Source organism: Xyrauchen texanus, chromosome 34 (genome assembly GCF_025860055.1).
Source record: "Xyrauchen texanus isolate HMW12.3.18 chromosome 34, RBS_HiC_50CHRs, whole genome shotgun sequence".
NCBI lineage: Eukaryota > Metazoa > Chordata > Actinopteri > Cypriniformes > Catostomidae > Xyrauchen > Xyrauchen texanus.
Genome location: NC_068309.1, coordinates 18769390 through 18784116, shown reverse-complemented (window position 1 = coordinate 18784116; position 14727 = coordinate 18769390). Strand labels below are relative to the sequence as shown.

At 37.2% G+C, this 14727-nt stretch overlaps 1 protein-coding gene and 1 non-coding gene across 2 annotated transcripts; one reads left to right on the top strand and one right to left on the bottom strand.

Moving 5' to 3' along the window:
* Positions 1 to 377: 377 nt before the first annotated feature.
* On the top strand, positions 378 to 13717 carry LOC127627526 (dihydrolipoyllysine-residue acetyltransferase component of pyruvate dehydrogenase complex, mitochondrial-like). Its single transcript, XM_052103949.1, has 14 exons — positions 378 to 824; positions 1387 to 1488; positions 3180 to 3304; positions 3682 to 3829; positions 3969 to 4095; positions 4923 to 5098; positions 5806 to 5953; positions 8317 to 8384; positions 8754 to 8870; positions 8997 to 9104; positions 9220 to 9338; positions 9480 to 9642; positions 11977 to 12113; positions 12244 to 13717. The coding sequence occupies exons 1-14, from the start codon at positions 558 to 560 to the stop codon at positions 12371 to 12373; spliced, it is 1935 nt and encodes a 644-aa protein (XP_051959909.1). The 5' UTR covers positions 378 to 557; the 3' UTR covers positions 12374 to 13717.
* Positions 7377 to 7450, bottom strand: trnat-ugu (transfer RNA threonine (anticodon UGU)). The gene has a single exon. It is a non-coding gene; the product is annotated as a tRNA-Thr (tRNA).
* Positions 13718 to 14727: the final 1010 nt, after the last annotated feature.

Sequence of the window (14727 nt, the reverse complement as noted above, 5' to 3'; positions counted from 1 at the left end):
ACTGTCACCTTACAGCGTTTTACGACAGCTTGAAAGGTTGCCATGTATTTAAATAAATCCCCTTTAAATGAATGATTAACATGCCAGCGTAAAACTCCTAAATTGTCATGTATAACTCCTTTATCATATCCAGCATATCAAGAATTACAAGGCTTAAGTGAGGAATATAAGTGTAAAGCATGTTGTTCTATATCTGTTTATAAACGTGTAGCATTATTTATAAAACTGTATATAATCAATTAATCTATACCATCAAAAGCCGCAATGATGTGTAAATAATGAGAAAATTGGTGAAAGTTATGTTGCAAACCTGGAGCTATAACGTTGCAAATGCATATCTGGCAACCCTGGTGCGTCACCCGGAGAACGAAGCGAAGGAGAGTGTCGTAAAGTGGGATGTTTTGGAGCGGGGAGGTCATTGGAAAGTGAGCTTGTTCGGTTCGTTTTGGGGGGACAGACTACTGCTGCTGCTGCTACCACAGGTGTCAGATATTCTGATACCAGAAGTAGCTTTACTTATATCCAGTGTAGTGTTTCGGAGGTAATCACGGTTTAAAATGTTGCGTTTAGTGCTGCGATTGAGACCTATTGCCAGGCTCACCCGGCCCGGTGTCCTCTCGGGCCCTGATGCCAGTCCTCGATCTGGACCGGTTTCATGCCAGAATCTCAAACGATACCACTCCAACGGCTTCCGGTTCCGAAGCTTGTGTCACGGGCGACGCGTGGGCAACAGCATCCTCAGTAACAGATCATGGGGCTTGCAAAGCCAAACGGCCAGTTTCAGTCAAAGCATGCGAGTGTACAGTCTGCCACCCCATCAGAAGGTAATCTAAGCCAGCTGTCTTTCTAACACCTGGCTGGATCAGTCATAACACTGCTTTACTAACAGATTCATATGTATAACATGTAGTCTGATTCGCTCGTCATCACATATACATGCTCTTTTAGAATACAAAAAAGCTAAATTTAGTACAACGAGGAATGATAGAAAAAAGTAAATGCAAAATATGTTTGGCTTTACTACCCTTTTAGTGAGCTTTAAGCTTTCTAAAGTTTTGATATGGGGCATCACTGTATTTCTTCTGTTGGTGTCACCTTCAAGATGGTCAAGCAGTGCTGTCGTAATGATATACAGTATAAATGCCAGAGGTCCATCCATCCATTGGACAGATACTTGTATGGAAGGTTTCTTAGATTGCACCATTTTAGTTTTCCCATATTACTATAAATAATCTAGACCACAGCTTCATTGTCTTGCCCCACAGTAAAAACTACAGAAACAGTACAGCTCATGTATTTTATTATGTAAGAGGAATAAAGTGAAGATCTACAAAATACATTTGTCCTAATGTTTCTGTTAATTTAACGTAAGTAATTCCATTTTAGGTGGAGCTACCTGCTTTGTCCCCCACAATGCAGGTGGGCACCATTGCGCGCTGGGAAAAGAAAGAAGGTGACAAAATCAACGAGGGAGATCTGATTGCTGAGGTGAGGAACATTCTGCATACAGATGTGCCAGGTGGTCGACCAATCAACTAATCATCTAACAACTGACATTATTCTATTAATGGGTCGACTATTTACATTAATATTTGTAGTGGTGGTGGTTTAAATGGGAGATGCATTTCTCAAATTAACTGAGTTGCGCAACTTCTTCGAGAGCGTTTTTGCGTGATTATAACTTCGAATTTTGTCTCTTTATTGCTTTAGTTTTAGTTCTTTTTATGCGTTGTTTTTGACAGCAAAGCACTGCATCAACAATACATTTCAAGACAATCACTGTTAGACATTAAATCCTCTGCTTTGAGTAATATTCCCATATTTGTATTGTTGAGGAGAGAGTAAAGTCTTTTTCTGATTCTGTCTGACACTTAAATATATAGTTTCATGTCATTCTGTATTTAGGGTGCACAAAAGCTGCAGTTATCAGCAGCTTTCTTATTTCTTAAAGGGATAGTTCACTCAAAATTGAAAATGTTCTCATAATTTACTCACCCTCATGCATCCCGGATGTATTCCTTTTTCTTTTGTTGTTCTTCAAAACACAAATTAGATTTAAAAGAATATCTCCACTCTGTTGGTCCTTACAATGTAAGTTAGTGGTGACCAGATCTTTGAAGCTCATAATTCTGCTAGTGTACTTAATGTTTTAAACCCATAAGAATCCACAGTATTTGTTACTGCTGGTATTATTTTAATTAATCATTAATTATATAATCTATATATAACGGGGCTAAAATGATTAAATGGTCGCATTTAATAATTTATTGTGACTATAATTTAAAATCTAGTCACCATTGGCGACAGTCGGTTTGTGTGCGTTCATATGCGGTTTCGTCAGATATCACCAGTGTGTGTCGTGATGCTTTTCACCCGCTCTGTTTCTGACGACCTTGCTGCACCGCACACAACAACAAGCCAAGTGCAAGAGAGTCCTGAAAGAATGACTCTTTTTGAACCAGATCTTTTTCATAGATCACCCGAAAATAACTGGGGATTTGAACTCAGGAGCTTAGGTTAGCAGTTTGAATCAGATTTCTCAGCGAATCAGCCGTCAGAGTGTGTTCACAACTGGGAGTGCAGACATTTCAAAATAAGAGTCCCATATGTATGAGTGTGTGTATATATATATATATATATATATATATATATATATATATATATATATATATATATATATATATATATATATATATATATATATATATATATATATATATGAGATCAAGCTTTTGACACTCAGGATAATTGAGATACTTGTTCACAAGTATTACACAAGGTGAAAACATTCGCTGATGCTAAAAAAGACAACAAACTACTATATGCATACTATATGTAATTATCTGTAATGTAGATTGTGAAGAGCAGTATTAAATTCAAAAATCTTTTATCTCTTATATTTGTATAAATTATGAAAGTGGTGTGAACATTTTTGAGACAAAAGGGAATGCAAACATATCTTCTCAACTATGCACTGTATACTGTTTATTTAACCTAAGATTCATGGGTTATCAGCTGTCTTCTACTTGCAATCTAAATTGAGCTATTCTGTGATTTGGTGACTAAAAACAGCCATTTGGCTCCTTAATATTTTAGATTAGGTGCCAATGGCTCCTAAGTCATTTTTAGGGGCCCTGTATAAGATGGCATAACCAACTATTCTGTCTTCCTTCTTTCAGGTTGAAACAGACAAGGCTACAGTTGGATTTGAAATCCTGGAGGAGTGCTACCTAGCCAAGATCTTGGTTGCCGAGGGTACAAGGGATGTGGCCATTGGAACTGTCATCTGTATTACCGTTGACAAGTAAAGAGCATTTTTATCTGCAGTGCCAAGATCCACTTATGCATACACATAATACACTTTGTGCTTAATAACAGACTAACTTTGAAATAAATGGCAATTCCAGTCATTTTAGAGAATGCTGTGGGAGCACAGAGAAACATTCGATTTACCAACCGTTGGCCATCCCATTTGGAGTAGTTTTTCCTTTTAAAGGTTGCATTATACAAAGGACTCAGATTTTTAAAGCTGTGATATATGTAGTTAATGCAGTGCTGACTGTTTATCTTGTTTGTTATATTCAATAAAAGCAAAAGTTGTCACACATCTGCTCTGTTCTTCAAAGGCTTTAAAATTCTGTAGATGACATGTGCATCATCTGTTCATCCTTTGACCTTTAGCCCTGACCTCATTCCTGCGTTTAAGAACTTCACATTGGATTCAATCGCTAGCTCAGCACCTGCAGCTGCCCCTCCCCCTCCAGCAGCACCTGCTGCAGCTCCTGCACCCCCACAAGTACCTGGTAGCTCCTACCCACCTCATATGAAGGTATGAGATGTTGGCCAGAGTTAAATGTTGCTACATTATGAATAATTAATTTGCAAGGAGGCATTTTGGCCTGTCCCATAAGCACTGTATGTAATTACTTATATTTCAGCAATGAATCCTGTCTCTCCTGCTTCATTAGGTTCTTCTCCCAGCTCTCTCCCCCACCATGACAATGGGCACCGTGCAGCGTTGGGAGAAGAAGGTGGGTGAGAAGCTGTGTGAGGGAGACCTGCTGGCTGAAATCGAGACGGATAAGGCAACAATTGGTAATTTGTCAATTATTTTGCTTTAAAATATAAAGCAAATGTAAACCTAAAAATGAATAGCTAAGTTGCCTGTCTGCATAAGTTTATCAACATACTTGATATGTATACAGATCTTTGTGTTTAGAAAGAGACATTCGTACCAGATTCATAGAAATAGCTGATGTTTTTGTATGATATGCGATCATACCTTCCATTAATGGGATAGTTCACCCCAAAATTGTAATTCTCTCATTATTTACTCCCCCTTATGCCTTCCCATTTGTGAATGACTTTCTTTCTTCTGCTGAACACAAATGAAGATTTTTAGAAAAATATCTCTGCTCTGTAGGTGCAAGTGAATGGTGACCAGAACTTTGAAGCTCCAAAAGCACATTAAGGCAGCATAAAAGTAATCCATATGACTTCAGTGGTTAAATCAATGTCTTCAGAAGCAATATAGGCGTGGGTGAGAGAAATATCGCCACCATATCGCCACCTGGCTGGGCAGGGAGTAGCATTTATAGCAAAAAAGGACTTAAATATTGATCTGTTTCTCACCCACACCTATCATATCACTTCTGAAGATATACATTTAACCACTGGAGTCATATGGATTACTTATTTGCTTTTTGGAGCTTCAAAGTTCTGGTACCCATTCACTTGAATTAGAAGGACCTAACAAGCTGTAATATTCTTCTAAAAATATTTGTATTCTGCATAAGCAGGAAAGTTATTCACATCTGGGATGGCATGATGGTGAGTAATAAAATGATTTACATTTTTGGATGAATTATCCCTTTAACACTGCAGTGATGTTCATTCATTTCCTCCTTTGGTTTGGTAATCAGGTTTTGAGGTACAGGAGGAGGGCTATCTGGCCAAGGTCATGATTGCTGAAGGAACCAGAGATGTTCCTCTTGGCACTCCTCTCTGCATTATTGTGGAAAAGGAATCTGACATTAGCGCGTTTGCTGACTATGTAGAGATGGGGGTTGCCACAAGCCCACCACCTGCCCCCACATCGGTAAAGAGCTCTGTCACTTCTGCAAGACTATTTTTGTCATAATGCTTATGTTATCATTATTTGGTTTGGAGTCATTTACTCTCCACATTTGCAACAGCACTGTAATTGACATGAGCAACATGTATGATGTAATGTGATATACTTCACATGTGGCCACCTAAAGGCCACTGTGATAACAGGTCAAGGTTTGCTTTTACTGCCATCGTAATTTCAACACTTTCAGTTTTGTACTACTGGATGTCTAAAAGTGGAAGGTCAATGCAATGTTGTGCAAATAGTGTTTGAATCTTGAGTTTTGCAGGCATTGGTTGTCGAGGATCATTTTCGAAAAAAATATACTGTCAGTTATTGTGGAATGCAGTGGGTGTGATCTGGCAAGCTAGTTGAAAGGTTGTAATTAAATGTGATTTTGAAACACTAGGATCACGTCTTATTTTAAGCCAGAGGGATTTTATTTTATTTTTGTATTTTTTTTTTTTTGAGGGACCTTTTTAATATTGTTGTTTAATGTTCTTAATTAAGTTACTTAATGAGAAAATCTAGCTTTTAGTATTTGTGGTCCCTGGGATGGCTGACAGTCTGGGTGGAAATCTCTGGGTCTGCAAAGGTTGAATACCCCTGAGTTAGAGCTTTAAGCTAACCAAACAGAAATAATTTTGGTATGTGGACTGTAAATGATTTCTAATTCTATGATACTCACTCCTCAGGTAGCTTCTATCCCTTCACCAGCAGCAGCACCAGCAGCTCCCACCCAAGCACCTACTCCAGCTGCTTCCAGGAAGGGCAGACTGTTTTCCAGCCCTCTAGCCAAGAAACTTGCTGCCGAGAAGGGCATTGACATTTCCCAAGTCACAGGTATGATTGCTTTGACTTGGTTGGTGATGGTCTCCGTTATTTTCTTTTATTTGCATGAGCGATGTCTACCACAGAAGAGGGGATCTAGTGTTACTTAATTATTAGGGCTTGAAAATATAATAAAACCAAATATATATGCAATTAATGCAATATGAGATTTTGCACAAAGCCTGTCGTCATTATTAAATAACCGCCTGACCATGGTTATTTGCTCTAACCATGATTATTGTGCTCTTCAAATTCCAATCACATTTTACTGCCCAAATAATTGAATTTTAAGCAACTATATAAATGCCATCAACAGCGCGTTTGTGTGTCATTCAGTTGAACACAGTGTGTCAAAGTGCCACACCGCTGATGTCAACCAGAGCAGATCCTGTCCAGAAGAGGGTCTGAAGCGCCTCTCATGTGCTCTGATGCACGCACAGTCACTCCCGCAAATATATAAACGGACAAATAAAAACTTTGACTTAACTTTAAACAAATGTGTAATGGAAAATGTTCCTGTTCATTACATGTTCATACACGCAGTTTAAATGACACACAGGACGAGACACACCCTCACTTTATTTCTGTGGAGTGTTGAAATGATGTTGAAGTTTTGGCTTTATGAGGAGTAAGGGCTCCTGGGTTTAATCATAGACCATTAAAAGAGCATGTGAAAGTGAAGAAATTATGACAGAATTATTTTGATTGCATAATATAATAAAGTAATATTATATAATGTAAACATAATAAAAAAAAATATAATATTATACTGTATATGTTTTTTTTATTTTTTTTTATCCCCTTTTCTTCCAATTTTTAATGCCCAAGTCCCACTACTTAGTAGGTCCTCTTGGTGGCGCCATTACTCACCTCAATCCAGGTGGTGGAGGACAAGTCTCAGTTGCCTCCTCTTCTGAGATCTTCAATCCACGCATTTTATCATGTGGCTCGTTGTGCATGACACAGCGGAGACTCCCAGCATGTGGAGGCTCATGCTACTCTCTACGATCCATGCACAACATAAAACGCAGCACATTAAGAGTGAGAACCACTAATCGTGACCATGAGGAGGTTATCCCAAGTGTCTCTTAATTAGTTAATTAGGAGACCTGGCTGGAGTCACTTCAATTCAAACTCGTGACTATAGTTGTGGTAGTTAGCATCAATACTCACTGAGCTACCCAGGCCCCCCATTTAATGTTTATATTTATTTATATTATTTATGCATTTGGCAGACGCTTTTATCCAAAGTGACTTACAGTGCATTTATTACAGGGACAATCCCCCCCAGAGCAACCTGGAGTTAAGTGCCTTGCTCAAGGACACAATGGTGGTGGCTTTGGGGATCGAACCAGCGACCCTCTGATTAACAGTTATGTGCTTTAGCCCACTACACCACCACCACTCTATATAACACACTTTTTATCATTTGATAGGGCACTGCTGGGATTTGAGCCCAGGATCTCCTGTTTACAAGACAGGTGCTTTAACCAACTAAGCCACAGCACCTTTTTCTCCACTTATTTTCTCCAGTGGGCAGTAAGCGAAACTCACTTTATAGGCAATGCGTAACTCAAACAGACAGAGAACAGACCACACTTACCGAGAGTAGACAGCACAAGATGAGAACATGTTCTTTCTTGCGTACAAACACAGCTTGATGGAGTGTAAATCCGAAAGGCAGAGATCTCAAGACATGTTTTTCGAAGTTTATGTAATTACAGTTAACTTGACACAAACAATACATTTATTTTTATTTTTGATGCAACGCAACTAAGACGCTCCAAAAGCATCTGTCTGATGCAGGTGTACATTGCCGCGTCCTTAGACAAGCCCTCATAATAAATCTCGGACTGATTAACAAATTCAATTGCAAAATGGATTGCTGTGAACTGTAGGCCAATGATAGGCTTTTGTTCAATAATATGCAAATAAACAATAAATTGGATTTAAAAAAAGTCACTTTTTGTATTTTGCTTAATGCTTTGCTTGTTTGCCAAGTGTAATGCATTTTAATTTTCTGTATTATTATTTTTTTAAATGTATATATTTTATTTGTAATTATTTAAATTTAACTTTTTAATTATTTATTCATTATATACTGAATTATTGTTATTTGAGGGGCATTCTCAGCAAATACTTATGTATGCGATTAATTAATCAGCATACCATTATAGATTGACAGCCCTTATATTAATGTTTGTTTTAATTTAACATGTACTATGATTAATTTCAGAAAACTGTGTGATTAATTAGTTAAAAGATTTTAATCCATTCACAGCCCCTTTAATTATATGTTGAGGACTTGTATTGTTTATGTGTGACTTAAATGTGAGACTGACTGAATTGGGAATATGCTCCTGCTGTGTCCATAGGATCTGGACCAGATGGCAGAGTCACAAGGAAAGACATTGACAGTTTCGTTCCACCCAAACCCACTTCTGTAAGTCATCTTGACACTAACTGTGTTTTGACCTTTCTAACATAGAAGGCCCATCATGAGCAGGCCAATATGGAATCTGTTCTGCAAAAAGCAATACATTCATAAAGTTCTAGGTATCCCCATTCCTTTTGAGTTTATTTATCAAATATTTTGGTTATTAAGTAATTTGGTTATAATTTCAACTAAGTAGAGTGCAGTGCTCTTGGCTCCGTTTAATACATTTTAGCATGTTTAAATGCATTCTGCAGAATTTCCCCAAAATCAGCGCTGAAAATGCAAAAAGCCTGCTGATTTTGTCTGGCCCTACCTATGGGTCTACAATACATTGAAGCTATATTGAAGATATACTGTCTATTCTTATACCACCAGGTACCAGCTGCTGCTCCTACCGCTGCTGCCCACACACCCAGTGCTCCAGCCGGCCCAGCTGTTGCTGCCGTACCCACAGGAACCTTCACCGACATCCCCATCAGCAATATCCGCAGGGTGAGTCCACTACTCTGTAGTTGACTATAGAAACCACTTCACATTCTTCATGAATACAAGGAGTCTTTTTCAAATGTATATGGCCTTGCTTATCTTACTCATAATGCTGTTTCTTTGATTGTGTAGGTGATCGCCCAGAGGTTGATGCAGTCAAAACAGACTATTCCCCACTATTACTTGTCTGTGGATGTCAACATGGACCAAGTTCTTGAACTCCGGAAAGAACTTAATGCTGTGAGTGAACTGTGAACTATGTGTGATGGCTCCTTAGCTTTAAATTAATTGTGAGCTCTGAATTACAGTATTCCTGTTTGAAACTGCACATTTCCCTTCATCTCCTTATGATCAGGAAGTGAAAGCAGATAACATCAAACTGTCGGTCAATGATTTCATTATCAAGGCCTCAGCTCTATCCTGTTTAAAGGTGCCAGAGGCTAACTCCTCTTGGATGGACACCGTCATCAGACAGTGAGTGCAATTCCTCCAAGTATGCAGTTTTGCTTGTAGCCACATGAGGGCATTATTACTTTAAATATCTGGAAATAGAAAATCACTAACTAAAGAACTTGAAATGACAGTATTAATCAGGTGCTTTTTCTTTCCACACAGAAATCATGTGGTGGACATTAGTGTTGCAGTTAGTACACCTGTGGGTCTGATCACACCAATTGTATTTAATGCCCACATTAAGGGCCTTGCATCTATCAGCAAAGATGTGGCCGCATTAGCTGCTAAAGCACGAGAGGGCAAACTTCAACCACATGAATTCCAGGTGAGTATTATAGGTGCTCTAAAGGAATATTTTATATATTGATGTATATGCCATTGGTATATCAGAAATAGATTACATTTATTAGAGTTGTCTTGTGCTTATCCATAATTATAGAATGGGTAGTTTTGGTCCTGGTCATACAGCATTACAGCAATGCTGAAATAAGAATATAGTAGCAGCTATGATGCAAAACATCTGTTACCAAACGAATGTGTTCTCTGCTGCACTTTGTGCCTAACTGCACCCTTTTGCCATGACCATGTTCACAATATAGCATGGCCTCTCATACATTATGTAAGGGATAATGTACATGTACAGTCAGACTGTTGTTATTGCAAAATAAACACAGATAGGGTGATCAAGACTTGTATCACCATGAAGGGGTTTATTTTGCGATTAACAACAGGCTAACTGCATCATCCTGCTTATTACATGGCTACTAACCAAATAAATAAATGGACATAAAATATAGATTTTCGTTGAAATGATGTTATTGTGTGGGAAGAAAGAAATCGCCGAATGGCTGAATTCCACATCCGTTGTGCATCAGAGATCTGTTGGCGTTTATTTTGCGAAAATAACCATTTGACTGCTCGTTATCCAGACAAAGAACCTACATCATCTGTACATTCTCTACCAGTCGGGTATTTCATTAAGGAGGAACAAAACTAATTATATATATATATATATATATATATATATATATATATATATATATATATATATATATATATATATATCCAAATACATCTGCAACCTCTGGGCTGATGGATTCAGTGAACATTCTTGCTTTAATAATTTTGTAATGAAAATGTATTTAATTTATTTAAAAATAATGAAGTTAATGAAGTGCTAAATTTTTTTATATATATAAAAGTAACTACCGCATTTACCGACAAGTATCTTCTAAACATACAGGCAGATAATTACTTACACAAATGAAGACATAAAAACAATATATATAAAAATCATGGTTCGTGGTGAAAGTATTTTTGTGTTATTTTATGTTTTAGTCAGAGATGTGTAGGCTGCAGAGTTGTGGTCACAATGAACTGCTCTGTGGAAAAAAAATTAACTGAACTCAAAGTACTTCCTGAGCTGAGATGTCTGAGGTCATTTGCAGCACTCATAGGCGATACTGTTCTTGCAACAACAACAAAAAAAATTATTCAGAGAACAGAAACAAAGAGTGAGAACCTTTTACATGCACGTGTTCCACAAGACTGCACGCCTCCAACAGCACGTCATACAAGTGCATAGATGCTTTTCTGTCAACTGTTTTCTGTATCTGTCAACTTAATAATATAATAAAGTGTTTCTTCAACGGGTGTCTGTGTGTCTACAGGAAAATTATTTGTAATATTAATTTGATAATAATTATAAACTATTAATAATTATAATTTAATACATGGGAAAACAAGCCAAATACCGTCTTGACATAGTCAATGGCATCCGATATTGGTGATCACTCTGACCATCGTCGATCCCCGAGATCATCATCTGTCCGCACAATCCAATATATATTTCTCTATAAATTAGCCAAATATTCAGACCGTCTCCTTGTTGGTTTCTCCGACACATTCAGAATCATTACTGCTTTTGCCACAGCGTCGCTGCGCCTCGCTTCGTGTGTGCGCTTGTAAAATTTATATTTTAAAGGCTCATTATTACGGTTTAATATTTCTTTGTAATGTAGAACAGTGTTAGCAATGTTACTTATAAAATTCTTTCTCAGCCGTGGAACTCAAGCCATTTTCTGATGCCCCCCAAAAAGTATATATTTAAATAATTTAATTAATATCATAAACATGCGACTAGTTGACTAATGGCTTAAATTAATGCTTTAATTAACACCTGCTAGTCGACTAGGAAAATCTTTGATCGGGGGCAGCCCTAGAAATTGTTATGTGAGAAGAAAAAAAAATGCTGAACAGCTGAATTCCACCTTCAGTTTGTGTCAGAGTTGTGGTGGTTGTTTATTTTGTGAAAACGACTGACTGCTCATTATCCAGCTTATTAAAAGACTACTTGCCAAATAAATGGACATGAAACATTGATGAGTTGAAATTTATTTTATTAGCTTTCTTGTAGAGATCGCAGTGATACGTGAAGTAGGAAAGGTGTCTCGCAATACCCTGATATGTCTAAATCCCCGGATGTGCGGTTGTTACTCAGAAATGTCAGAACGCTAAATGGCGCCATTGACCATTTGCAATCGAGTATTCCAGAGAATAATACTAAATTATATCAAATTAGTCTAGGACAACCATTATTATGTGCCACTTATGTATTGTTAGCTTGCTTCACTTTTTCAATATGTATTGCGTTTTCTAGGGTGGCACCTTCACTATTTCCAATCTGGGCATGTATGGCATCAAGAATTTCTCAGCTATCATTAACCCTCCTCAAGCCTGCATTTTGGCTGTGGGAGGTTCAGAAAAGAGATTGCTTCCTGCAGAAAATGAAAGAGGGTGAGTTAGAGCAATGAGAATTCGTGAACATCAATTTGCCATCACTCTACACTATTACAGATTGTAATAGTAAAGCTAATACTTGAGTCGTGAGTGTTCTCTGTGTCATATTTTGATTTGTCTGTCATAGGTTTGATGTGGCTAGCATGATGTCAGTGACTCTCAGCAGTGATCATCGGGTCGTAGACGGTGCGGTCGGTGCACAGTGGCTGGCTGAGTTTCGCAAATTCCTGGAGAAACCGGTCACTATGCTTCTTTGAGCAGGGTGCTTACACGGCCACTGGCCCAACAACAGTGGACTTTTAAGATTTGGAGAGGTCTCTCATAGGTTATATACTCTCGTTGGGAATTGTAACGGGTTCTTCTCTCTTTATATTCTCTGTAACTGATATACACCCTTCCATATGTTGTATTTTCACAACATTGCTTCCTAAAGCCTAATATTACCTCTCAACCCAAAGTTGCAAGTCATTGGTTAGGTCACTTTGTGGAGTTTTAAATGATATTGCTGGACAAGGGTTTCCATTTTCCTTCAGGACATTGTTACAAGCACCACAAGTGTGTATGCCATTAGATCAAGGGACTCATGGTCTGTACCTGCAAGCGTTGACTTGTTGCTATGTATACATATTTTAATGACACATGCTTTGGCATGAAATTAGGATGCTCTGTATATAAAGGAAAAACGTTGTGGTATCTTGAAAAAATCTGGAGCTGTGTGTGCCAAAATGAAATGATTACAATTTGAATTTATTTAGGTCACATTCTTCAGTGCATATGTTTATTTTCTTTTTTTTTTGCAGTTGCACTTTTGAAAGTCACACATGCCATTCCCTGGGTTATATACTATACAGGATGGTTTCTCCTTTAAGCCTTTGTGATGATGGTCCTACAACGGGTCTTAACAAAGGAGCAGATTATGATACAGTATAGGCAATTTTATTTATTACATCTCTCACTCCAGAGAAAACACGGTAGTGCCTTTGCACTGTTTATATCAAATATTAATTTGTTTTAAAACCAAGGCAATATTTTCAAGACTTTTATGAACACACCAATCATGGCGTGACCTGTTATTATTAATAAACTTATGGAGAAACAAAAGTAAATATCCCAAAAAGAATCAAAAATCTAGACTGAATATATACATATTTATATCTTTAGAGAGAAGAACCTGTAAGTCAGTTGTAACACAGTCAGTGTCTGTGTGCAGTTGAGTGTGAAACTTTAATACAAGACAGTCCATAAGAAAAAAAACAACCAACATTGACATTATTTAATTTATTCAGAATGAGGGAATAAACAAAAATGGAAACTCAAACTAACATACGTTGCCCATTTTATGTTTTAACATCTTACCTCAAATAGGGTGCACTGAATGAGTTGTCTATAATATTGTCTTACATGTCACGATTATTATGTACTCATTTATATTTCAGTAAATGTTAGAGATGGTTGCTTGATGTGATAGAGATGATGTCATATTCCATAAAAGAAATCTCAGTGCACTGCACACTATTATGTCCACAATCCAAAATAGTTATGTTGAATTTCTTAATTAAATGGGATACCCAAATGTTGACAAATCCCTTAGTGAATGCATTTATATATTTCAAGCTCTGTATATTTTTGTTATATATATATATATACTATATATATATATATATATGACTGAAACAACAACAACAACCTTAGATTTAAAGGTGTTGAGTGCAAATTTCACTAGGAATGATAATGTAATATGATTTGATTACAAATGAGGAGCAACTTACTGATCTCAGCTCACAATGAATCTTCATTGCACCTATGACCATAGACTGTGACCCATGTCTGAATCACTTTAGTCATGCTATCACTTGTTTAAACTAAATACAGTCAGCAACAGGGATGGGCAGAATTTCAGATAAATGTATTTGAAATACATGTTTAAAATACAAAATACTATTTTGCACTTTAAAGTCTTTGAAGAAAATCAAATGTAGTTTGTATCTAAATACATTTAAGTTTGGTACTTGTGTATTTTCAAAATACATACAATACTTTGTGTCAGTCAACCTCTTTATTAGGCTGCTGATTTCATGTATTAACTAGTTCAGGCATGCCCACCAACCCCATCTTTCATAACAGCTCCATTTGGGTGAGCACATTTTCTGCATTCCCGCAAGAGAATATGGAGTAAACGCAGAAAATTCAGAAGAATCGATAATCACATTCAGTTTATTTTACTGTAAGATAAGATGAGGATGTGATGGTTGATTCTACTTGTTGCAAAAACACAAAACAATTGCTGGCAACTGTTTTTTAATTTCCATTAAAACTAGTCAGCAGCCAGCTAGCGAGCTAGTCTTAAGTCTAAAGCGAGTTCACTAGATGTCGTTAGCAAGATCGCAAGCTAAAATGCTAGTCAAGTGTGTAAAGCATTGTTAGATAGCATGAAATGTACCCACTGTTTACACGTGATTCATTTTATAGGGTTTGCCACAAGAGTGTATGCTGGAGTGTAACCTGGACAGAAGAAATATGTATAGAAATGGCTGCTATTTGGCCTTTTGGGAGTAATTATGTTATAATTTAACAAAATTATTATTATTTGGCTATTATTATGGTCTTTTCT